Source organism: Magallana gigas, chromosome 6 (assembly GCF_963853765.1).
Source record: "Magallana gigas chromosome 6, xbMagGiga1.1, whole genome shotgun sequence".
Classification (NCBI taxonomy): Eukaryota; Metazoa; Mollusca; class Bivalvia; order Ostreida; family Ostreidae; genus Magallana; species Magallana gigas.
The window spans coordinates 21,291,016-21,316,115 of record NC_088858.1 but is presented as its reverse complement, the minus strand read 5'-3'; the positions used below and the strand labels follow the sequence as shown (position 1 = coordinate 21,316,115).

General features: G+C 34.1%; 1 protein-coding gene across 4 annotated transcripts in view; it reads left to right on the top strand.

The window, feature by feature from the left end:
* The window catches only part of LOC136269675 (uncharacterized), a 129,751-nt gene that overhangs the window by 14,247 nt on the left and 90,404 nt on the right, over nt 1–25,100 (top strand). For all 4 annotated transcript variants that reach the window (XM_066086595.1, XM_066086594.1, XM_066086598.1 and 1 more), the window contains exons 6-17: nt 243–353; nt 776–886; nt 1,866–1,976; nt 2,272–2,382; nt 10,637–10,747; nt 11,036–11,146; nt 11,512–11,622; nt 14,258–14,368; nt 15,896–16,009; nt 16,118–16,231; nt 16,388–16,501; nt 16,621–16,734. In XM_066086595.1, the coding sequence (XP_065942667.1) occupies nt 243–353; nt 776–886; nt 1,866–1,976; nt 2,272–2,382; nt 10,637–10,747; nt 11,036–11,146; nt 11,512–11,622; nt 14,258–14,368; nt 15,896–16,009; nt 16,118–16,231; nt 16,388–16,501; nt 16,621–16,734 (1,344 nt within the window). The remainder of the gene's footprint in view (nt 1–242; nt 354–775; nt 887–1,865; nt 1,977–2,271; nt 2,383–10,636; nt 10,748–11,035; nt 11,147–11,511; nt 11,623–14,257; nt 14,369–15,895; nt 16,010–16,117; nt 16,232–16,387; nt 16,502–16,620; nt 16,735–25,100) is intronic.

The window sequence follows — 25,100 nt, the reverse complement described above, 5'->3', positions numbered from 1 at the left end:
AGGATCCCAATTTTACTCGTAGATACTAGTCAATTAATTGAAGGCGTAAGTCGAGTGATAGTCCAGTACTCTTCGATTTATCTAAAACTCTACCTCAATTACAAAAAAATTAATAATACTGTCACTAACAGTGTATCTAAAAGTAAAAACATTATTACGTTATTACATAACCATAATTATACTTATTTTAGGTATTTTATTATGTTGACAAAATTTATATTGTATAAAGTTCTCTTTTTAAGATATCAATGAATGTTCCAGTTCGCCCTGTGTTCATGGTACTTGTTCAGATCGCGTAAATGGATATGTATGCAACTGTTTGTCAGGCTATACGGGGAGTCGCTGTCATGTAGGTAAGTAATGAAAAATGCAAAAATACACACAGAGTATGATGTTTACTTTCTTAGTTATAAATTTAGGAATGGTCGCATTTAAATCAAAGGTGTATTTTGTGGCTCGACAGTCAAATGAATGCTTACTTCAATTTACACTTATATCATCAGGCTATTAATAAAGGAAATATAAATGCACATATTCTTTTTCATTTTGCCTTATATCTTCCAAAAGATGTCTCTTGTTTGCATAAAGAATCAATGAAGATCAGTGATAATATTCTATCTGTGAAAACTGTACATCATTTATTTATTATAGATGTCAGACAATACTAGTATCTATACCCAAAAAAAAGTCACTTAACAGCCTTAGAATGTTTTAAAGTTGGATTTATTAGGTTTTAAAAAAATGTAATTTATTAAATGTCGGTCCTCCTCTAAAGATATCAATGAGTGTTCCAGCTCGCCCTGTGTTCATGGTACTTGTTCAGATCGCGTCAATGGATATGTATGCAACTGTGTTCCAGGATATACAGGAAGTCATTGTAATATTAGTAAGTAATACCACAACACAAAATGTATATAAGTATAATTATAATGTTCACATCATATTCGGTGAAGTTCCATTGACATGTCATAACAAAGTTATTAATTTTATTATTCTATCTATGAAACAATACTTATTTTCTTGTCTGATGTTAAACAATGTGCGAACACTGATTGGTTTTCTTGGTCATTTAAAGATAAAATTTAATGTTGAAAGATATGCTGCAATTCAAAGTTCTAAAGTGCATAAATTTGAAAAACAGTGGGATAATTGGAATGAAATATTTGATTGATAACTTTTCTCTCTGTTAATTGTTTGTTTTATGTTTTGTTTTTTCCTCTTTTGTATTATTAACTTTACAGCTATTTTTTCATTTTCCTTACTTTTTTGGTTGTTATTTGTTTTTATTGTTTTTTTTCAAGCAAGTAACCACTGCATAGCGCTTTTAAAGTGCATCTATACATAGAGTTTATTACTTAAAATATGCAGGCGAGCGTGTGAGTTGGTGTGTTTGTGGGTGGTTTTTGTGGGTGTAATTGTGTGTATGCTTGTATTTCATCAATAAATAAATTATATAAAAAAAAAAAATTATAATGTTCACAAAATATTGATGCACTTTAATTAAATATTGTGGCAGGACTAGTCAAATTACCGTAACTTGTATTTATTGTTATCTTATCAGACTATGAATACAGGGGAATATAAATGTCCTTAGATGTTTTTATTGTCTTAATAAAAAGTTCACTTTTTTCACCCAGTGTTGTCGCTTTGCAAGTTATTTTACCTAACCTTGAACTAATATCTTAGTTCATACGGGCATAAATAGTCAATGAATATCAGTGATAATGTTAGATCTCTAAAAAATAAACTTGATAGAAAGTATCCCCGCCTTAATAAAGCGCTTAATAGGTTTCGAATGTTCTAAAATTGTATTTTATTTCTTTTACCAACATAGAGTTGAAACAGTCGGGTTTTTTTTTTTAAAGATATCAATGAGTGTTCAAGCTCGCCCTGTGTCCATGGTACTTGTTTGGATCGCGTCAATGGATATGTATGCAACTGTGTTCCAGGATATACGGGTAGTCGCTGTAATATTGGTAGGTAAAAGCATGATAGAAATAGGGGAAAATAAATGCACTTATAATATTTTGGGGTGTAATAAATTAATTTAGTTTTGCCAAGAGTTGTCGCTTTTGCAAGTGTTTTCGATTCTTACACTTACTTTCTTCGTTAAAGTTCCTCAATTATTAAGTGTTAAATGTTAGGTAGTATATGTATATATGTCAAAAAGAGACACTTGTAAAAGGTTTTAAAGGTTCTATTTACATGTAGTTGTTGTATTCATTTTTTTTACCTACAAAAATCCTAAAACAAGTCGGTTTTCTTTTAAAGACATCGATGAGTGCTCCAGCTCGCCCTGTGTTCATGGTACTTGTTCAGATCGCGTCAATGGATATGTATGCAACTGTGTTCCAGGATATACAGGAAGTCACTGTAATATTGGTAGGTAAAAGCAAGGGCAGTGAAACACTGTCTTTATAGAGTTTATTTTCAAATGACCATTTATGAATGGTTCTAGCGTTTAAGGATATGTGAACCTGACATGAAACTAATTGAATAATTGAAAAAATTGTTTAAACAGACTCTAATCGATTCGTCTTTGTCAAAAAAGACATCTTAATCATATGTAAATGAGTTCGTTTCCATGGCAACGACCTTCAAACTTAGCCATGTTCAAAAAATTAGAACGAGAAAAAAAACTTAAATGCAAATTAAAAATGTTATAAAAGACATATTTACAATTAACTAGAAAACTTACCAAAATATTAAAAAGGTTAATGAAATACTCTATTTATCTGAAAATGGTTCCAAGAATTCCTTTTATTTAATCCGCTATTTTAGTTTGAATTTCCTCTGACCACTATAAAGTGACATTTTTTGACGTGACCAGAGCTAGAAAAATTGCAAAAATACTATGTCTTATAATTACACCCTTTTTTTTTTTAAATGTTATTTTGAAGAAATGATAAATAGCAAAAAATTAATTATAAATAATTGACGATGGTGGTTTGCGTTCGCGTGTTGACCGTCTAGGTTCCTGCTGTGCCGGCGGCTATGGGTTAATGAAGTCTTCACACAGGTCATCTGAGGTCTCAGCTGACTAATCGCATTCCGTGTTAATTTTCTTATAGAACGGCGCGTCTCTGGTTATTTCTTTATTTTCTGTTTTCGCTGTAATCATGGACCCATGTTGTTTAATTACTGTGTACGGCTGTGGATTGTACGGAGTTGATTAATCATCCGTTTTCTGTTGTTTGACCAGGACTTGATCTCCTATATTTAATTTATGTTGTATTGCTTTTCGTTTTTCATCAGCATATTGTTTCATTTGTTCTTTTCGTTTCCAGTCATTGTCTTGGATTACTCTCTTATTCACTGCTGGCGGGATGATCTCTGGAACACGAGTTTTTAATTTTCGTCCTAGCAGCAATTCTGCTGGAGTCGCGTTGGTAGTCGAATGAGGCGTGGCTCTATAATTTCTTAGGAAGTTGTAAAGTTCTTGTTTCCAGCTCCGATGTTCGCTATGTGCTGCTCTTATTGCCTTTCCTATAGTCTTCATAAATCTCTCTGCTTCTCCGTTCGCTTGAAGCCACAGCGGGGTTATTTTTCGATGCTTGAATCCTAGATGGTTATCAAATTCTTTAAATTCGGATCCATTGAATGGTGGACCATTGTCGGTTTTAACGACGTCTGGGATTCCAAATATAGCAAATACGCTATCTAGTTTTGGTAACACTGCTTTTGCCGAGATTTTTGACAGAATTTCTATGACAGGATATCTTGAGTAATCGTCGATCACAACCATCAGGTACGATCTATTCGGAAATGGTCCACAGAAGTCCATACTCACTTCTGACCATGGTCGTGTTTGTAGCGGTGCCATTTTCAGTGGCTCGCAATGCCTTCCAGGAACAGATGCTTGGCACGGGATACATCGCTTACAAAATTCTTCAACCTTTTTGTCTATGTTGACAAACCAAACCTTTTCGCGAAGGAGTTGTTTGGTTCTTACGATTCCCTGATGACCCTCATGCGCTAATTGTATTACGGTATGTTGTAATGTTTCTGGGATGATGATCCTGTTTTTGACCAGTAGGACACAATCGTTCCCATCTTGATAAATGGTCATCTCGTTTTTTCTGCGTATTAAAGTGTCAATTACTTTGTTTTTGAATAAACATGGTGACATTTGTTTTTTATTTTTGATCGCATCAATAACATGTTGAAGTGTTAAATCCTTACGTGTTTCTTCGCTGATTTTTCTCAAAAGTGAGTGCTTTTGGGACTCCATTTTCTGTAACGTAGTTTACATACTCTTCTGCAATGTTTGATAGTTCTGGTGTCGATCGTTTACATGGATGTCTCGACATGTAATCTGCTGCATTTGATTTCCCCGGTTTATACTGAACTGTAAAGCTGTATGGTTGAATTTTAGTCTCCATCGTTCGATCCTTGCTGGGAGTTTTGAATTTGGGTTGTTGAAAATGGACTCTAGCGGTTTATAGTCACTAATGATTTTAAATTGGTTTCCAAACAGGTATAAATAAAATGCTCACAGCCCCAATGCTTCTCTTTCAGTTTGGGAGTATTTGGTTTCAACATCATTTAGCGCTCGGCTTCCGTACGATATGACTTTCCCATCTTGAGTTAATAACGCTCCTAATCCTAGGGGACTAGCGTCTACAATCAATACAGTTTGTTTTGTTGCATTAAAGTAAGCCATTACTTTGTCACTTGTGAGATCACGTTTGAGTGTCTCAAACGATTTCTGTTGATTCTTTCCCCACTCAAAATTTACATTGTTTTTGGTGAGGTCCCTCAATGGTGCTGTTATGGTTGAATAGTTTGGTATGAATCTCCCAACATAGTTGGTCATGCCCAGGAAACTTCTTACCTCGCTTACATTCTTGGGAATTTCCGCTGTCTTTATAGCATCAACCTTCCGTGGATCTGCTGATATTCCATTGGCGCCAAACGCGTACCCATGAACTCAAGCTGTTACTTGTTGAATTCACACTTATCCTTATTCAATGTTAGATTTCTTTCAGATAGCCTCTTGAATACAGCTTCCAGGTTTTTGTCATTCTCGAGGTGATTTTCTCCAAACACAATTATATCATCACTGATGTTGCGGACACCACGCAGTCCTTCCAACGCAGTACTGAGTGTATTCTGAAATACTTCGGCAGCGGACGAAATTCCAAAGCTGAGTCGCTTGTATCTACGCAATCCTACATGAGTAGAGAAGGTTGTGATATTGCGTGATTCCGGGTGTAACTCGAGTTGATGATAGCCTGCATTAAGATCAAGCTTGGAAAACACTTTAGCACCGTTAAGATCCAAGATCATGTCGTCAATTGTTGGGGTTACGTGCCTTTCCGGCTGAATGGCTGTGTTCGCTTTACGCATGTCAACACAAAGTCTAAATTCACCAGGCTTTTGGGGTTTTGGTGCGACAACGATCGGTGACACCCACGGTGTTGGTCCATCTACTTTTTCGATTATGTCAAGCGCTTCTAACTTTTTTAGTTCTTGTTCTACCTGTTTTCGAACATGGAACGGTATTCGTCTATGTGGTTGCGTTACTGGTTGTATGTTTTTGTCGATGTGAATTTGAATTTGTTTATTCTTCAGTTTTTCGATTCCATCAAACACGGATGGGTACTTTTTACACAATTTTTCAATTTTGTTTTCGCATACGGTGGTTGCAATTCTTGGTACAATCTGCATCTCGATGCACGTATCGTATCCTAGTATGCAGCCATAATTTCCTTTGGCCACATAAACTTCAGCTGTTCCGATTTTCTTTTCATTTTCAATCGTTGCTGTGAATTTTCCAATCATTTCAAGCTTTGTATTTGAGCAATACGCAAAAACAGGATTATTGGCTTTCCTCAGTTTTACTTTACCTCTTATTTTCTCAAATGTTTTCTCGTCAATTGCGTTGATGCTTGAGCCTGTGTCAACAAGTACTGTCACGGTTGGTTTCAACTTTTATTTGTGGTTGCTTATATACATAGTTAATCTGACCCAGACCAAAAACGTATTCTTCAGGTTCACTTTCGGAGTCACTGTACTTGGCGGCTTTTTCGAGTTGTTTGATTGACTTAGAAGTAGAATGCGGTTTCTTCTTTGATTGACACACTGAAGCAAAGTGATCAGGCTTATGACATGAATTGCATGTTTTACCTCGGGCGAGTGAAACATATCTATGCTCTCCCCTGCTTCCTGTTTCGCCTGTCTAAACTTATACATTTCGAATTCTGCAGTTTTGTTTGGCGCAAAGTACTCCGTAAGTTTGGCTACAGCGGTGTCGTAGTCGTCTCCGGTGTCGGGTAGAGTATCAAAAATTTCATTCACCTCCTCTCCAGCAGAGTGTAGGAGTAACGCTCTTTGTCTCGGTTTGTCGTTTTTAACGCCCATTGCGAGAATAAGATTGTCAAGTCTTAACTTCCACTTTTTCCAACGAATGTCAGGTGCATTTTAATGCACAGAAAACGGTGGGAAACTTGGTAAAGATGACATGATGAATATACCACAAGTGTTCTACACGGTAGTACTAAATGTCCAAGTATCACCAAGGCATCCTCTTCGCCATTGTAATGTATTGGAGAGAGAGTAAGAAACACGTCTGTATTTTTGCTAACTATTTATTAAGTGAAGTGATATTTTCATATGATAACAGATGTTGACATTGTACATAAATTTACCCGTGAGAACATGGACAGTCAGAGAGCGCTTAATAGCTTGAATATACACACAAATAAACACATCTCAGGAGTCGGTTCTAAATGTTTGGACATTACAGTTGGTGAATTAGAAAAAAAGATAATAACGTCTGAATTTCCTCTGATCTCAATTGAAATAGATGCTACCAACCCTACATGCTGTTAGAAAAGACGTATAATTCAGTTTTAAATGGCAATTTCTTTCATCTAGTTAAACTGTGAGCCTGCTTAAGTTCTTGTAGAACATAATTAATGGAGTTGTGTTGCAAATACTTCAATTAATTGAATAAAAAAGGCTGAAAATCCGAATTTCCTCTTATCTAACTTTTACAAAAAATCACTCTGCGCGCTTCATGAAAATCAATACTGCCATAAATGATTGTATTTCTAAAAACCAATCATATAAAGAGAAAAGGATTCTTTAATTTAACAAATTTTTTCACTTCCAATGTATATTAAAGTACGGAAGCCCATTTAGGACCTATCAAAAAATATTTTTGAATTTGATATAACAAATTCTTGAATTTGTTAAAACGAATTTAGATCGTTATAACGAATTGGTGAATCCGTTATAACGAATTAAATTTGTAATAACTAATTTAAGGAATTTGTTATAACGAATTTAATCTGTTATAACAAATTTCGCTGAATTCGTTACTTCAAATTTTTAAATCTGTTTTAACAAATTAAATTTGAAATAACGAATTCTTGAATTCGTTATTTCAAAGTTATAATTTGTAATTTCGGTTTTTTAAAATCGGTTATAACATATTTTCATCCAATTTGTGGTAACAAATTTCATGTTTTGGGGAACAAATTAAACGGGGCGGACTTCATTTGTCCCATATCGGCGTACGACGAAATGCGCCGATCAATTGATCGGCGTAAAACGGCGAAATGGTAAATGAAGTAAACTGGCGTAAAAACAAAAGTGGAGGAACATATACAGAACTTTGAACCCTTCCTTGGTCCCCATATTGGTCTTGATGCAATTTATAATGTATGATTTAGACTTTATCAGAATGATTATGCAGGGTAATATATTACAATGGTTCAGCCTCAATTTGAACTAAAAAAATAGAAAATGTAGAAGGCCACACCAATTAAATTTCTTTTTCATCGGATCCTGCATGCTCGTGTTTAAATAAAACATTACAAATCATATCATTATGGACCGCCTAAAAATTTCGGCTACAAAAAATAATAATCTTATTATTTATCGCTCGCCCGCTTGTAGCCTTTTCCATTTAATGTCCGACAAGCAAGAAATTATATTGGTGTGGCCTAACTAGGATATGCATACTTTTTTTCATGCAAAAAGATAAAAATATAGATAAGTTATCTATACCGGTATATATAACAAAAAAATATCCTTATTCACAAAAATCATTTCAAAAAATATTTAAGATAAAAATTGTACTCAACCATACATTCATAGCTCATTCAAAAACTCTGTAATTTAGGAGGACTGATATTTTCTGTGAGGCTTGTTGTATATAAGTGTCATAATGATGATCTCAACTTGATCTACATCAGTAACCTCACCAGGGTTATAAAATAAAACAGACTTCAGACAGATAAATGGATGGACAGACACTAATTGACAAAAGGATGATTTTAAGAAGCTACATGTAGAAAAATAAAATTCATATAGGCATATTATGAAAGTGTATGCAACATAGACAGACAAAACCTTATATAAATGGATTATTCTATATAAAAATTTGATATCAAGTGAAACTTGTCAACATTTAATTCTAATCTTGAAAATTTAAATTAGTGTTACTTAACTTGACAATTTCAAATCTCATATAACTGTGTGTATTTAGAAATCTTACGTTTTCATGATTTGAAAATAATGGGGAAAAAATAAGAAATCTAAATATGATGTGAGCAATTCTATCAACCGATAAACCATGACATACTAATTTTTCTTTCAACTGTACTTTGATTTTTGCAATTCAATAAAGGTGAATATCAGTCAGCTGTTCAACTATTTTCATTTCAGTTCAGAGAATCAACATTATCAGTTATTGATAGTGAATAAAAGATTGATTCTTCATGTTATGAACGATATGTGTTAAAAAATCATCAAAACAAACATATAACCTATTTCCTTACAAGTATACTGTTCAAGGTAATGTGCATGAAAGTGTTACACTTATAATCATTTTGTGAGTACTGTAAATGTTGGTAAATAAGCTTGTCATATGCTAAAGTTAACTCAGGGCCCTCTACGCTAACAGCTTGGTATATACGCTCCTGATTAACCTTACCATTTATCATGGTTAATTTCATTTGAGAAAATTCGAACTAAAATTGTGCTTATTTCATATACAAACACTGACTGAATTAACAATGAATAATTTTTATGTTTGAACAAATTAGGATTATTGTTAAGCTATTCTGCATATAGGCTAGGCGATATTGTTTTCACGCGGATAATATACGAGCATAATAATCTGTAACGTTAACATAATACCGAGCGCAGCGAGAGGCGGGCGAAGCCCGCCTCGCGAAGCGAGAATTAATGGTAACACGTATATATAAGAAAATCAGTAAAAAATGAAAGTTGAATCAGGGGTACTAAGGCCAAAAAAAATTTCTTCCAGCCCTGGGCGCCGCCATATTGGCAGCCATTTTGTTTTAAAAAAGTTAGTTCGATCATTTATTGACTGGTACTTATCGATGTTTATTGCCCCTGAACTCGATTAAATAAGTTCCAGTGTTTCGATAGAAGGTAATTTGAATTAAAAGAAATTAAAAAGGAAACCAGATAAGTTTAGTAGTGCTTCAATCAAGAAACACGACTTGTTCTGTGTATGTCTTATCAAATTATCAGATGGAAAATAAAAACATTAACGTCAAGGAACTGATCTTTTAGATACTTAATAAAATATTTAATTTTATTACAGCGGCATTCATATGAATTTAATTGATGAACAATATGAAAGAAGAAATAAAAAAAAAGTTTGGAATCACGTAACTCTCTTCGGCTATTTCCAAAGACAAAACTTGAACGTTTTACGTCTGAAATATGACGTCACAATGTAGACTGAGCACGCGACGTTTAGTTAAACTTTGGCTAATGATAATTTTATGTGTAGGCAACCAAGCGGATCCTACTGTGTGCGTTTCAAATAAATTTTGTTCTACAAAAATCAAACTCCACTGTGTTAAAGCTGCGCTCGGTCCAACGGTCACACCGTTTACATATTACAATAGCACATGTCATGATAACACACCTACCATGCTTACTGCTTGCATATGACAGGTTTAGATCACAGGGAACTGGTGTATGGTCTCGTCCTTTTTTTTCGCTCCCTTTTTATGACATCTGACATCGGTTTTTATCCGCAAAATTAGTCATAAACTAATGATATCCATCAGTTTTTGTCATTACGACTTGTTGTTTACATCGAGATTTGGGAAATTACCGGAAATCAGCGCAAGTATGTCGTTAACTTTTTGTTTGTCAATGGTTAAAGAAGTAAAACCTTTTGATATAATGTTGATGTTTATGATATTTGATGCAAGTTCATAAACTAACACACATTGTATCACTGTTTTAAACCTAAAATTAAGCAAATAAACCGTCGATGTAGAAATACGACAGCTCATCGCCATACGATAGTTCGCGTTGGGCAATGAACTTGTTTTTGTCAGATTCACATATCCTTAATCACATGTATTTAAAACTACTAGCTTATCATTAAAACTTGTCTTCAAGAAATGTCCTTAAAATAATTCTATTGTTTCTCCTCATTTAATTTTATTACGATAAACCTATCTTTTATTCTTTGTTCTTTTTTAAGATTTGAGTCCTCTAGCTGTCATATATGTTAGGGAGTGTCGTACGTCTGTGTCAAAATAAATGAGAATCTAAGCAGGTGTTAAATGTTTTTGAATTGTAGTAATCCTTTTTTCACGCGCAAAGAGTTTTAAAAAGTGTCGGTCCTCTTTTTAAGATATCAATGAGTGTTCCAGCTCACCCTGTGTCCATGGTTCTTGTTTGGATCGTGTCAATGGATATGTATGCAACTGTATGCCAGGATATACGGGTAGTCGCTGTAATATTGGTAGGTAAAAGCATGATAGAAATAGGGAAAAATAATGCACTTATAATATGTTGGGGTGTAATAAATTAATTTAGTTTTGCCAAGAGTTGTCGCTTTTGCAAGTGTTTCCGATTCTTAAACTTACTTTCTTCGTTAAAGTTCCTCAATTATTAAGCATGTTAGGTAGTATATGTATATATGTCAAAAAAAGACACTTGTCAAAGGTTTCAATGGTTCTATTTACATGTAGTTGTTGTATTCATTTTTTAACCTACAAAAATCCTAAAACAAGTCGGTTTTCTTTTAAAGACATCGATGAGTGTTCCAGCTCGCCCTGTGTTCATGGTACTTGTTCAGATCGCGTCAATGGATATGTATGCAACTGTGTTCCAGGATATACAGGAAGTCACTGTAATATTGGTAGGTAAAAGCAAGGGCAGTGAAACACTGTCTTTATAGAGGTTTTTTTCAAATGACCATTTATGAATGGTTCTAACGTATAATCACATGTGTTTAAAACTACTAGCTTATCATTAAAACTTGTCTTCAAGAAATGTCCTTACAATAATTTTATTGTTTCTCCTCATTTAATTTTATTACGATAAACCTATCTTTTATTCTTTGTTCTTTTTTAAGATTTGAGTCCTCTAGCTGTTATATATGTTAGGCAGTGTCGTACGTCTGTGTCAAAATGAGAATCTAAGCAGGTGTTAAATGTTTTTGAATTGTAGTAATCCTTTTTTCACGCGCAAAGAGTTTTAAAAAGTGTCGATCCTCTTTTTAAGATATCAATGAGTGTTCCAGCTCGCCCTGTGTTCATGGTACTTGTTTGGATCGCGTCAATGGATATGTATGCAACTGTATGCCAGGATATACGGGTAGTCAATGTAATACTGGTACGTATATCATGCGCAAAAAAAATCCCACACACATACAAAGATGTGAAAAACTTTTAAAATTATGATGAAAAAAGCTATTTCGGCGCATTTTAATGAAATTGCATTTTAAAGTAAGAATCTTTACTTATAGATTACAGGGGCATGGTCACGATTTTGATCAAATTCTATTTTTCTATTTTTATTATTTACAATGCTTTAGAAATGCATTTCTAATGATCAAATGGAATTTGAAAGTCATTCGTGGAGTCAAAAGCAAGATACAGGGCTGACAATTCTTTGTAATGTAAACAAGGCTCGTGCCCTGTTCTTGTTTACATAGGTTCAAAATACCAGTAAAAAAATTAAACCTGATTTGTCTATTTTTTTATATTTATTTTAAGCATAATTAAACAATTTCTAACGTTTAACACATTCATTTTAGGTCTTAAATTGAAATTTTTACATTAATATTCAAAATGTAAACCAACGCTCTGGTTACATAGCAAGGAATTTCAAGCTCTGTAACTTGTTTATAATTCAATGAATTACACTCAAATTTCGGTTGCCTGTTAAGAATGCCTTGCTGAAGCATTGTAAATATTAAAATCGGAAAAATAATTTTTTGAACAAAATCGTGACCATGCCCCTGTAAGGCTTTTGCAAATAAACTACGAAATGCCTGCACCATTGTAACTGCTTAAACATTTGACATTTCAACACTTGTGGGATGATGTCCGTCAGCTATATTTGAATTATACCTGATAAGTAATTATTGAAAAATTATTCAAAAACCTACTTTCATTTTCGATAAACTAGCCCGAAATAGCAAAAATGAGAGTAAGGTGGTGGAAACGCTTTGGCAGAGTCAAATAAATAGAAGTTTGCATCAAAATATATGCTTGCAATGAAATTATATTAAATACTATAATACGTAAAGAGTGAATATATGTACGGGAAACTTACTTATAATGCATTAAAATTTGACAAACGTTGAATATAAAAAAAAAATTCATTTCTTAAATGCGCGATTTTAGTTTGATGTATATAGCGCCTACGCAGCATGACTTCTAGTGAGAGAATGGGGTAGAACATTTCATACAGGGGAAACCAAGAACGAGGGTTGACTAATTTACGTGCAGGACGAGTTTATCATGCATCGCGGGCAAACACTTTGGATCGGTCATCTTTGATTATTACAAAAAGGTGAATAAATTAAATGAAAAAATTTGATGGCTTTTAGTTTTGATGGGAATAACTCTCCAGAACGGGGTTTCCAGGAACGCGGTTTAACTAATTACTGTAACGTCATTGTATAGTATAGGGCAAGTTAAACAGATGCTTTGGTTCTGACAGCTTTTGTTTATAATGTGCAAATATACACACACTAGCATTTTTTAAATTTCATACATTTTTATATGACGACAGATTTGTAGTAAAGCTTATATTTTATTTTGAAAACAATGAATATATTTTACCTTGCGTCTATATAAAAAAAAATGTATTAATGTATACATATATATATGGAACGGGTAAGTGAAATGGGGGCTGACCCCCCCCCCCCCTCCTCCAATTTGTTTTTTCTAAACCAATCTTTTATCTAAAAATATAATTCATATTTGAAACATAAAACATTATTATGGTACAATATGTCCTAGAGAACAAAATTTAGAGATGCGTCACACTAATAACCAACCCACTGGTTTGAAATTACAAAAAATTTAACTGTTACTTTTTTCCAGCTTTGCAACAAAACGAATTATGGTTACATACATGGCTATATCATCCATTTTAGTTTAGTTTTTTTTCAACTCTACCCACTCCTCTGAATGTCTAGCTATGCAGTTGTGTCTTTTACTTTAGTTTAAAAGAATATGTCATGAATGCAATGAAAAAAAAACCGAACACAGTATACAAAACATGAACAAAAAGATATGGTTTAACAAATTAGGCATTGTATCATATTAATGTGTAATGTGCAATTCCCGCAATTGCGCGGGATATCATCTAGTAGTCATCAAAAAGATACGTTTAATTACAATTATAACTGAAATGTATATAGATATTTATTTGCTGTATTAATCATTAATTAATAAGTTTTGGTTCCTTCTGCAAGTATTTTCCATTTTTAAATTCTTTCTGCGCTTGGGCATAAACAGACAATGAATATTAGAGTGGAATGGGGCACCTCCGTATTGTGACGCACTTCCTTTTGAAAGAAATAACAAAATCAAGGACATTTTTTTCTTACCCAAAACGGTTACCTAGGTTAGTAGTGCAATAGGTGAGAGTATTACCTAAGAACCTAAAAAATCTGTTAATCATGAGTCGAATTTAGCTGGGAATTTTAATATTTTTATCAGTCCCACAAATATTGAAAAATATTTGTTGGTCTTATATTGCAAAACTTAAAAATTAAAAAAAGGTGAAAGTATTTTTATCATAAAGTTTTTTACCAACATTGATATCGACATATGTCCCATACCACCTTCATGTTAGTGTAATATCTGTAACAGCATTAATAACTCAACTTTTAGATATGTTACTCAGTATCAAAACAAAATAGAGGCTAAAAAGGTTTTATTTTGAAGTTATATTCAATAATTTTAAATTAACATTAATATTACGTAAAACAATGTCGGTTTTTCTTATAAAGATGTCGATGAGTGTTCCAGTTCGCCCTGTGCTCATGGCACCTGTTCAGATCGTGTCAATGGATATGTATGCAACTGTATGTCAGGATATACTGGAAGTGTCTGTAATATTGGTAGGTAAAGCAAGGGCAGAGAAACACTTTAATTTGTTTATACTTTAAATGCTGAAAAGGGAAATACCAAGTTTATTTTTTTTTTGCTATGGGAGTCCGCTGGTTTTTATGCTGTCAGAGCTGTAAAAATTTGAAAATTGTATGTAAGATAGTTTGATCATTCTGTACGCATTAGTTTTTAATTCAACCAGAAGTTGTTTACTAGACAGATTGTCTGGTCTAGAAATTGCTTGCCCTTGTTTATCAATTTTGATTAAAAATGTTTTTGTAGTATAATTTTGTTTTGTTTAAACATTCCTAAGAAGCCAAAATTCTAATAGTACTAATAAGCAAAACAATTAATATCCTATTAATAGTTGTGCATATAAATCCACTCCCAAAAAATTATTTTTATACATAATTGAATAATGTCCAAAGACAATGCATTATGCTCGATACTACTCATATCATACGGGCGCTTTTTTCTCCTTTGTTTAATTTTCTCGGAATTACAAAAAATCCCCCTTTTTACAGCATATTGATGAATAGCTTTCACAGAATAATATATAATGCCATAGAATCATTAGTTTCTCCACTTAACAATAACAAAGTAGGACAAGTCTTTGATAATGTAATCCAAGTTTCTCTCACAGTTACAATTTCTATACATTTTCTTCAGAACATTCAATTAACAACCAGTATGGATTACAATTGGTATTAGTGTAAGTTTTACAAGGTATTGTAAAACATTGAAGTCCTGCAATATCCTAAAACGAATGATAAAATAACATATTATATAACAAAGTTTTTAGCACCATAAGACGCAATCATTTTTTTCTTCATTGTCTTTTCCGTTTTGGCCACGAATATTATTGTTCAGACGGGTTTAATGGAATAAACTATATAAAAAGTAAGTTTGGATATTTTACACGTTTAGTATGAGGTTTGAACAAGTAGGTTATGGTTTCTAAATCATTTTCGAAGCAAAACCCATTTGCATTAGTACTGGTCAAATTCTGAGTCTTAGCCATTTAGCTCTTTATTATAGAATCGTTTATTTGTGGATGGACGTTTACATTTATGTGTGAATGAATAAAACATTTAAGATTCACAGAAGCTTCACATTTTTATGTACATTTTCATACATAGAACATGTGTAATCTGATTTCCATATATATGCATATAATGATTTCTTAAAACAATTGTTTCCCCATAAAATCAATAGAAAGTCCCTAATGTGATAAGGTTCAGGGATCCTTATTCCAAATGTTGAACTTAAATGTAAAAAAAAAAACAACCCAGGGATTTGTTAAAGATATGGCGATGGAATTTTAAATTCAAATAGGAATAAAAGATTCTACTGGTATTGTTGCGATAAAGGCGTTCTTGATTTTTTATATTTATTTTTTTTATTCATAGATAGCCTTTCGATTTGTTTGTATATTTTTTTTTATGATTAAGTCAACTAAAGGATATTTTTTTAATTTAAATGATAGGGATGAAGCTCTGTCTTAAATGTTTCCAACACATTTTTACATATACACACAGATATAGATGAATGCCTACCAGATCCTTGTCAAAACAATGGAACATGTACAGACCTTGTCAATGGTTACTTGTGTGATTGTGTGTTAGGATTCAATGGCACAAACTGTGAAAACAGTAGGTACTTTTAATGCATAGAATATTCGTATTTAAAATATCAAAACCTAATTGTTATTTAAAGATGTTTTTTTTTTTTGGCTTGACTGCCCTGTACTTATATTTCAGACATCGATGAATGTGCAAAACAACCTTGTCAGAACAATGGAACTTGTACAGATCTGATAAATGATTACATATGTCAATGTATTGATGGATTTAATGGAACAAACTGTTTAAAAAGTAAGTTAACATTGGTTCTACTTTTTATGTGAGATTTATTCGTTACGAGTGAGATCATGTTTTCTTTTTTACAAGAATATTCATACGTTTGATAAGTGCAAATCAAATATTTAGTCACATATTGTGTTTCATAAATAAATTTTATCTTAAAAACAGATATAGATGAATGCCTACCAGGTCCTTGTCAAAACAACGGTACATGTACAGACCTTGTCAATGACTACCAATGTGGTTGTGTGGCAGGATTCTCTGGTACAAACTGTGAAAATAGTAAGCACTTTAAATGCATACGATCTTCGTCTATAAAAATGTCAAATACTAGGTGTCTCAAATTTTTTTATGATTGACTTTTGTTATTGAATAATCCCCTTGTACATTCATCATATCAGACATTGATGAGTGTGCAGCTCAACCTTGTCAGAACAATGGAACTTGTACAGATCTGATCAATGATTACCAATGTCACTGTACAGACGGTTTTAATGGAACAAACTGTTCAAATAGTAAGTTGGGTTGTGTAGTATGTTTGGTATAAGGATGAGTTTCAAATTGGGCCTGGCTTCATTATGTCAAGTAATTACTTTTAAAAATAAATCAAGCGTTTTATTTTTAGCTCACCTAAGCTGAAAGCTCAAGTGAGCTTTTCTGATCACATTTTGTCCGTCCGTCCGTCTGTAAACTTTTACATTTTGAAATTCTTCTCTAAGACGACCTGGCCAATTTCAACCAAATTTGGCACAAATCATCCTTTTATATGGTAAAAGGAATATAAATTGCAGAAATGAAAGACCGATCTTTATTCAAAGCGGAGAAAACCTCGAAAATGTAGAAGAAGGGGGGTGCATTTTTTTAAAAAAATTTCTCAAAAACTTCTGAGTCAAATTCAACGTAATTTAGCCTAAATAATCCCTATGAAAAGGAAAATATGAATTGCAAAATCATTGGCTTATGCTGTTTCAAATTTGAGTAACTAACGAAAATAATAATAAAGAAAGAATGTGGGTCGATCAGTTTAACTTTGGGTCCGGTATTTCGTATATCGAAAACGGGACGGTGTAAAAATAGTCCGGACTATATGTCCCGCGCTGTCCCAATTATCCTGTATCGCGTTTAACTTATTAAGGTCTTCCGTTTTCAACGGAAGACCTTGTACTGATTCTGTTGGTAATTCTTTTTATTCTTTTTTTTCTTCTAGACGTTTTTTAAAACTGGAATATCCTGCTTGTTTGTTGTCCAATAAAGTTCTAATTTTCAGAGCCTATTGGTAGTTACTATTTCTCAATATCTAAGGAAAATCGTTGAAATCGACACATCCGGTACCTAGTTATTCCCCTTTTTCCCAAAAATATAGGCATTCTTGTGCACGCAAAGGCTCTGAAACCGCTCACAGCATGTGTTACAAAGTCACAAATCTTAAAAATAGAGAGTTTGAACGTTGTCCTCCGAGTTTTGTTTTTACAGTTTTTCTCCTTTAAAGTTTTAAAAAATTTATTTGAATTTGTGTTTCAAAAAATGCTGATTTTTGGTTGTGTTTTTGTTATGTAGCCCTTTAGTTTAAAATTATCTCTAAACACATATAGAACAAAATATGTGCAAAATATCAAGGGCTTTCACTTGACACCATTGAAAAAGGGCTGGCCCCTTAAATTAGGGGTCTAGAGCCCTTAAAAGTCTTCGCTTTATAACTCAAAAATGGTTAATATTTCGCTATAGCTGTCGATAGAAAAGTTGTTCATTATTGTGTTATCAATGTCGTTACAAAATTATTTTGTACCGGTAATGCGTAATATGAGTGTAAAAAGCTTGTCTTGTTAACATGTACCTGTATTCATTTGGCAAGTAAGCGAATCGTCTTCGTGCGCATAACGTACATAAATTAACAGCTGAAAGTATACCAGCATATACGGGATGCTTTGATTCATTTGAAAAAGTGTCTAAAAAGTAAACGTGTACATGTTTTTCTTACAGCCTTTTTTTGGAGTCACCTCTGTTTAGGTCCAATAGTGGACAACCGTTAAGAAAAAAAAACGAGAAAATATAAACGTTCTTTTTCTTATCTAGTGAGATACATAAACTAGATTTAAAAAAAAATAACTTCCATGAAATAGATTTGAGTCATTTTACTGCAAGCATTTCAAATCGACCTAAATTCTTAGTTGTGTGCGTCATTACATAACCCATCTCGCCCGCGGCCGAGAAAATCGATCGCCAAGGTCGCGGCTGGACCACCTAGCGGTCAGCGGTTATCTAATACACAAGAATCGCGTCTCTCAAATGTGATTTTATTTAGCCGCAAACAGAAGAATCGTACACAATGACATTAAAGCTTACTCTTCTTAATTTGAATTAAACGATAGAGTGTCAATAAGAAATCGTTCTGTTTAATCATAAAAACAATGCCATTCCCGAACTGAAGCAGTATCAGACAGATAGATCAACTGTGGGATTAAAGGGCAAAAAAACTTATATCAATTAGAGTTTAGTCATCATACTTCAAACATTGTAAATCTTCCTGGGTTCTGAGCTCTCTATGTGTGTTTTACCTTTACGTAAGTTATCCGATCCCTCATCCGCGGCCGAGGAAATTGGTCGCGGCTGCATTACCTAGAGTTCAGCTGTTATCTAATAACAAGATATATATACAAGAACTGTTTCAATTTTATGTTCTTAAAATTTGTTCACCTTCAATTTATTTAATTAAACATTAGAATGTGAATTGAGAAGCCCCTCTAAAAAATGATAAAAGCGATATTATTCCAAATCAGAAACATCATCAGACATAAATTAATAGTGAATTTGTAATTCTAAAATGTTCTAAAAACTACACATGTACTAATAATGTTATAGATAAACAACGAGAAACCACAAAGATAAAACCTTAAAATGATGATCACCCCTAGAACATAGCCAAGGAGATCCCGCGCGAGTGGACAAGTGATCCGCGGTAGCTTCGTGTTCTTCTACATGTACTTTATCACACGTGCATGTTTATTGATATGTTGTACGATTTCAACTATTTGTTTATTCGAGATTTTGACCGGTACATGTAAGATTGACTTGTGTTTCAATATAAGATTTTTTTTATTGACCCACGAATATTTCCGCTAAATACTTCTGAGAGGTTTTATAGATATCGTAGAAAGTAGTTGACGTCTTCATCATAAGGTTGCACATAAAATGAGAGAGAGAGAGAGAGAGAGAGAGAGAGAGAGAGAGAGAGAGAGAGCGCTCAAAATTGGAAGCATTATTTAGCCGAATTTAGAAAATGAAACAGTCCCCAAGCGGTCAAGGCAGGATAAAAAAAATCAAATATCAAATTACATGTAACACATGCGGTAGAGGCAATTGCAACTTCTCTGGCCTTTCCCGCAAGTTTGGAAAAACACCTCGAATGTATTAACATCACCGGATGTTAGAATTTTATACAAAATGGAGTCGCTTCCCATTAACATAAGTATCGGCAAGAAGTCTTGTATGTCGTTTCTGTGTTATATTTTAGTGTATATTGATACCTTTAATGAAGTATAGCTCACATCTCAACAGATCATAAAATGTGCTGTAATTATATCAAGTTTTATGAAAAAAGGGGGGGGGTTGTCATGGACGTATCACCGTGCAAAATTCACTGTTTAATTATAACTTTATTTTGGACTTTACTTTAAAAATTCAACATCTGTTTCGTAATATTTTCTCACAATTTATTTCTTACTAAGTTACAAGTTTATTTTGTGATTGACACTTTTCGGACTCTACATGTGATTTCAAAGAGACAGAGTGTCATGTCTCAAGGACTGTTAATCTCTTAAAACAACATTGTGCAATTATCAGTTTTTCATATCTTGGACATCAAAGACTCATTGAGTTTATTTAATTATTTTATATCTGTAAACCTTTTACTCAGCTTACTTATGTCATCACTTGTCAATTTATACTTATTGTTCATATTCTTATAAATAGTTATGTACAATTGTCAATCGGCAGTCTGGAATACGGCGGCCAGCCTCGGCCACGTCCGACTCACCCAGAGTCTTGAGTCCGGAGGCCACTACTGGCCATATCCGACTTGTTTGTAAAATGTCTGTCTGTTAAATTGTTATAATGTTGCCATCGTTGAATCTCGTCCAATAAATACGGAATCTTTCATCACTTGGTTTATTTCTCTGGAACTGTATACTGGTGGACCTTCGGGAATACGTCAAACCTACCCTTCGTTTTTAGCTTACGGCCCACAGCGCGCCTCAACCTTATACCCTTTACGCCAACATTCCCTCACCCGGTTCGTACTGCACACGACCGATGCAGATCCAGAAGAATTCCCTAGCACCGTAAAATCTACGCGGTCACAATATTGGTGGATGAATCCTAAGGGTAACAACAACGCCCGGGCTGTTAAATTGTTATAATGTTGCCATCTTTGAGTCTCGGCCAATAAATACGGAATCCTGCATCAATTGCCTGTTTATTTCTCTAGAACTGTATACTGGTGGACCTTCGGGAATACGGCAAACCTACCCTTCGTTTTTTACCTTACGGCCTACAGCGCGCCTACACCTTATACCCTTTACGCCAACATTCCCTCACCCGGTTCGTACTGCACACGACCGATGCAGTTCTAGAAGAATTCTCTAGCACCGTAAAATCTACGCGGTCACAATTGGTGGAGAATCCGGGTAACAACAACGCCCGGGGCTGCTGCATATATTTTGCAGTAGTCAGATCCTGGACCTCTTCAGCCTGCGAGTTTCCCCCCATTGAACATCAACTCAGTCTCAACGTAACAACGATGGACAACAAAAGTGCCAGCCGCCATGAACTATGCAGACATTTTTCTCTGTTCATCAACAGGAAACAACGGTCAACTGTAGAAACTTCAGCTGTCCTCAAACGTCCGTCACCGGTGTAAGAAAATCAAAGAACATAGGAGAAATGTGATATTCCATTCAAAACACGAGGACGTGTTTTCCCCGGAGTGGTGGGAAACTATCACCGTGCAAAATTCACTGTTTAATTATAACTTTATTTTGGACTTTACTTTAAAAATTCAACATCTGTTTCGTAATATTTTCTCACAATTTATTTCTTACTAAGTTACAAGTTTATTTTGTGATTGACACTTTTCGGACTCTACATGTGATTTCAAAGAGACAGAGTGTCATGTCTCAAGGACTGTTAATCTCTTAAAACAACATTGTGCAATTATCAGTTTTTCATATCTTGGACATCAAAGACTCATTGAGTTTATTTAATTATTTTATATCTGTAAACCTTTTACTCAGCTTACTTATGTCATCACTTGTCAATTTATACTTATTGTTCATATTCTTATAAATAGTTATGTACAATTGTCAATCGGCAGTCTGGAATACGGCGGCCAGCCTCGGCCACGTCCGACTCACCCAGAGTCTTGAGTCCGGAGGCCACTACTGGCCATATCCGACTTGTTTGTAACATGTCTGTCTGTTAAATTGTTATAATGTTGCCATCTTTGAGTCTCGGCCAATAAATACGGAATCCTGCATCAATTGCCTGTTTATTTCTCTAGAACTGTATACTGGTGGACCTTCGGGAATACGGCAAACCTACCCTTCGTTTTTTACCTTACGGCCTACAGCGCGCCTACACCTTATACCCTTTACGCCAACATTCCCTCACCCGGTTCGTACTGCACACGACCGATGCAGTTCTAGAAGAATTCTCTAGCACCGTAAAATCTACGCGGTCACAGACGCCTAGGTAATACATTTGAAGTGTTTTTCCGAGCTTGCCGGAAAGGCCCGAGAAGTTGCGATTGGCGGTAGAGGCTGACACGATAAAAGAATTGTCCAGAATTGAGGGATTAAGTGATTATTTTTAAAATATTCACATGAGTTTTTAAACAAGATTTGTTTAGATTTTATCGGTTTCATGATCACAGTGCAAGGGCTTTATTTTTTTTCAAAATGTGGCGAAGACCTATTTTTGGCGACTACTTAACATGTGTACATTTTTCTCCTCAATGTATATCAGTTTCCCACCCGTGTGTTTATTCGGTCAGTCTATGCTAAGTCAATACGCTCCACGTGCGACCGAAAATATCGTGTGGCGTCAGCGCACATAGCTCAGAATATTGCCCCCGGGCTGCAGTTCAGCAATTGATAAATAATTGAGTAACATTTGAAAGGATGCTTTCACTGCAGCGGTCAATTGTTAAACAATAAGTGTCTAAATATTCGATGTCAATCAACCTCACATTAAAGGTGCGATATCGTAATCTGAGAATGTGGCTAAAAAATCAACCTGTTGAACACGCTTAACTTCTATAGTTATGAACAGAATAAAATATATCAATATTATTATCAGAGACATAAATAACTTAATAAGTTATTTATGTCTCTGGTTTTATAAGTTAACAGTTTCAAGTCAAAGATTAAATAAAATTTGTTCTCAGGATTAGAAGTAATGATATACGACTACATTAAGCAATAAAGTCGGTCGATCGTCATTAAATCATCAGAGTACTGCAAGTGTCGACAGTTTCTTATTTCTTTGAAATAATTGTAGTAGTTCAATTGACTTGCAGACTATAATATAGCGACTTTTCTGCCTCCCAAAAATGTATACATTTAATTGCGATAGATATTTGTTCTTGGGGATTTTACTTATTGTTATATGCACATTGATAAAAAAAATCATTGAAGTTGTGTAGTATGAGGTTGTAATGCAGATTAAGTGACCTAAAACTCAGCTGAATATTTTATTTTTAATCTAGCTTGTCAAAATGGGACATTGTTAACTTGTAGCTTGTTAACTCTGAAAAAGTCTAGAACAGAAGAAATAAAGTCTTTATAGCTTTCGCTACATCTTCTTATTTATGTGTACGCGTACATAAAGCTATTTAAGATTTTTTTTTTACTGTATAAAAAAGTGTTGTTTTTCCTAACCTTAAATTTAAATCTATAGAAATTCAAAATCTACATGTAACATCTCAAAAGCTTTGATAGCTTACCGCTTGGAAATCATTTAGTGATGCAAATTGACAAATGCCCATGGTAAGACATTATTGGACCCTAAGGGTTTCTTATCCTTTCCGACGATGATGAAAAGAACTCAAAATTAATGTGCATACAAATCATACATTTACATGTATATTTATATGTGATATGATAGAAATAATTGAAAAATATAGGTCTTTCTTTGTGCCGCACAAAACGGGCGAAAAGGATTTTTATACCCCACGAAAAAAAATTGAGGGGGGGGGGTAAATAAAAATCACCTTGTCCGTCCGTACGTCGTGTACGGTCTATATCTTTCTGATGGAGAATCATTGGAAGTGTTCTTACTTCATACAAATATTACTCATTACCTGACGAAGCGTCATGACCTAAACCCAAGGTCATTTGGACAAAGTAAAGGTCACTGGCAGGAAAAGTGCAAAATTTGTTTCCGGTCCACTTTGGAATTTCTTACTTCACACAAAGATTACTTATGAACTGAGGGTGTGTAATGATTTGTCCCTAAGTCATTTAAGGAGAAACATTGGGAGTTTCTATTTCATGTAAAGATTCCTGATGACCGATGATGTGTTATGAACTTGACCCAGGGTCTGTTGCGCAAGTTCAAAGTCATATTAAACATGTGTCATATCTTGTATTAATGGAAATGAGTAAAAGCTAGAGTTTGACATAAAGATTACTTGTGACCTGTAAATATACCCTGCCTTGTCTGACTTACTAAAGAAAAAGAACCATCCATTATTCTCTAATAGAGAAATACGTGAGTAATGACTTCTTTCTAAGCGGGGATATCATTTGTGAGCTTGCTAACAGTACCTTTTAGATGGTCCAGTGGGAGCAATGCCCCCCCTCCCCTTTCTCTCAACCAAAATTTCCCTTAAGTTAATGCTTAGAAAATTGATTTTTAGGTGATTTCCCCCATCGCCACATCCACACTTTTATTATAATTAAATTACAATGTAATTATATACCTGTACATAAATGATGTACTTTTTAAAGTTATCCTAAACTTGAAGTAAGTTAAACGAAGAACTTGCCTGGTATGAAAATAATACTTTGAAATTGAGTCTCGTTTTCGATTTCTTGAACTTACTATTATCATATTGATAATCCAGTATCATTAAAAACCATTTCCCTTCTCCTTACACTCGCCAGGTTCTGATAGACCTGTACAGTGGTAACAACGTTATTGTTGACAAGCCAATCGTGTTAAATAGTTCGTGTAACGTGGGTGATCGTTCGTGTAACGTGCGGGATCGTGCGTGTATCAGGAAAAATAGTTTGCGTTTTTTACCGTGCGTGTTCGTGCGTGATCGTGCGTTTTTTTCGTTTTGTAACTTTTTTTACGGAATGTCAGGATTTATTCTTAAAACAACGACACGTAGTTTTTGTAAAACAATGTGAATTTTAAACTTTTTTTCTATAGAAGAACATTGACAGTTGTTTAAAGTCATTCTCTCTTTTGATGTTAAATACATTTATCAAGTATTTCCACAGCTCACTCAATCCTTTGTTCGGTCGAGTTAGTTTTGCATAATGTTATAGTCAGCCTATATCAAGCATCCATTGTGTCTTGACACATACTTTTAATCATATTAGCAAGAGCGGCACGTTAAATGAAAGCGGCCAGGCTTACCCACTCCCCGTTTTAAACTAAACGATTATCCCCAACGTCTTTCTTTCAAATGAGAATTCGATACGCATTCCTATCTGGTACATGTACATTTTGTAAACATTTGTTTGAAATAAAAAATTTATAGACGCTTTAAAATTTAAAAAAAAAAGAAGTTAATTATATATGTACTGTAAATAATGAAAATATTCATTGTGTAAAATTGAAATTCTATGGTAACAAATTTACCTCTATCCCGCATAAT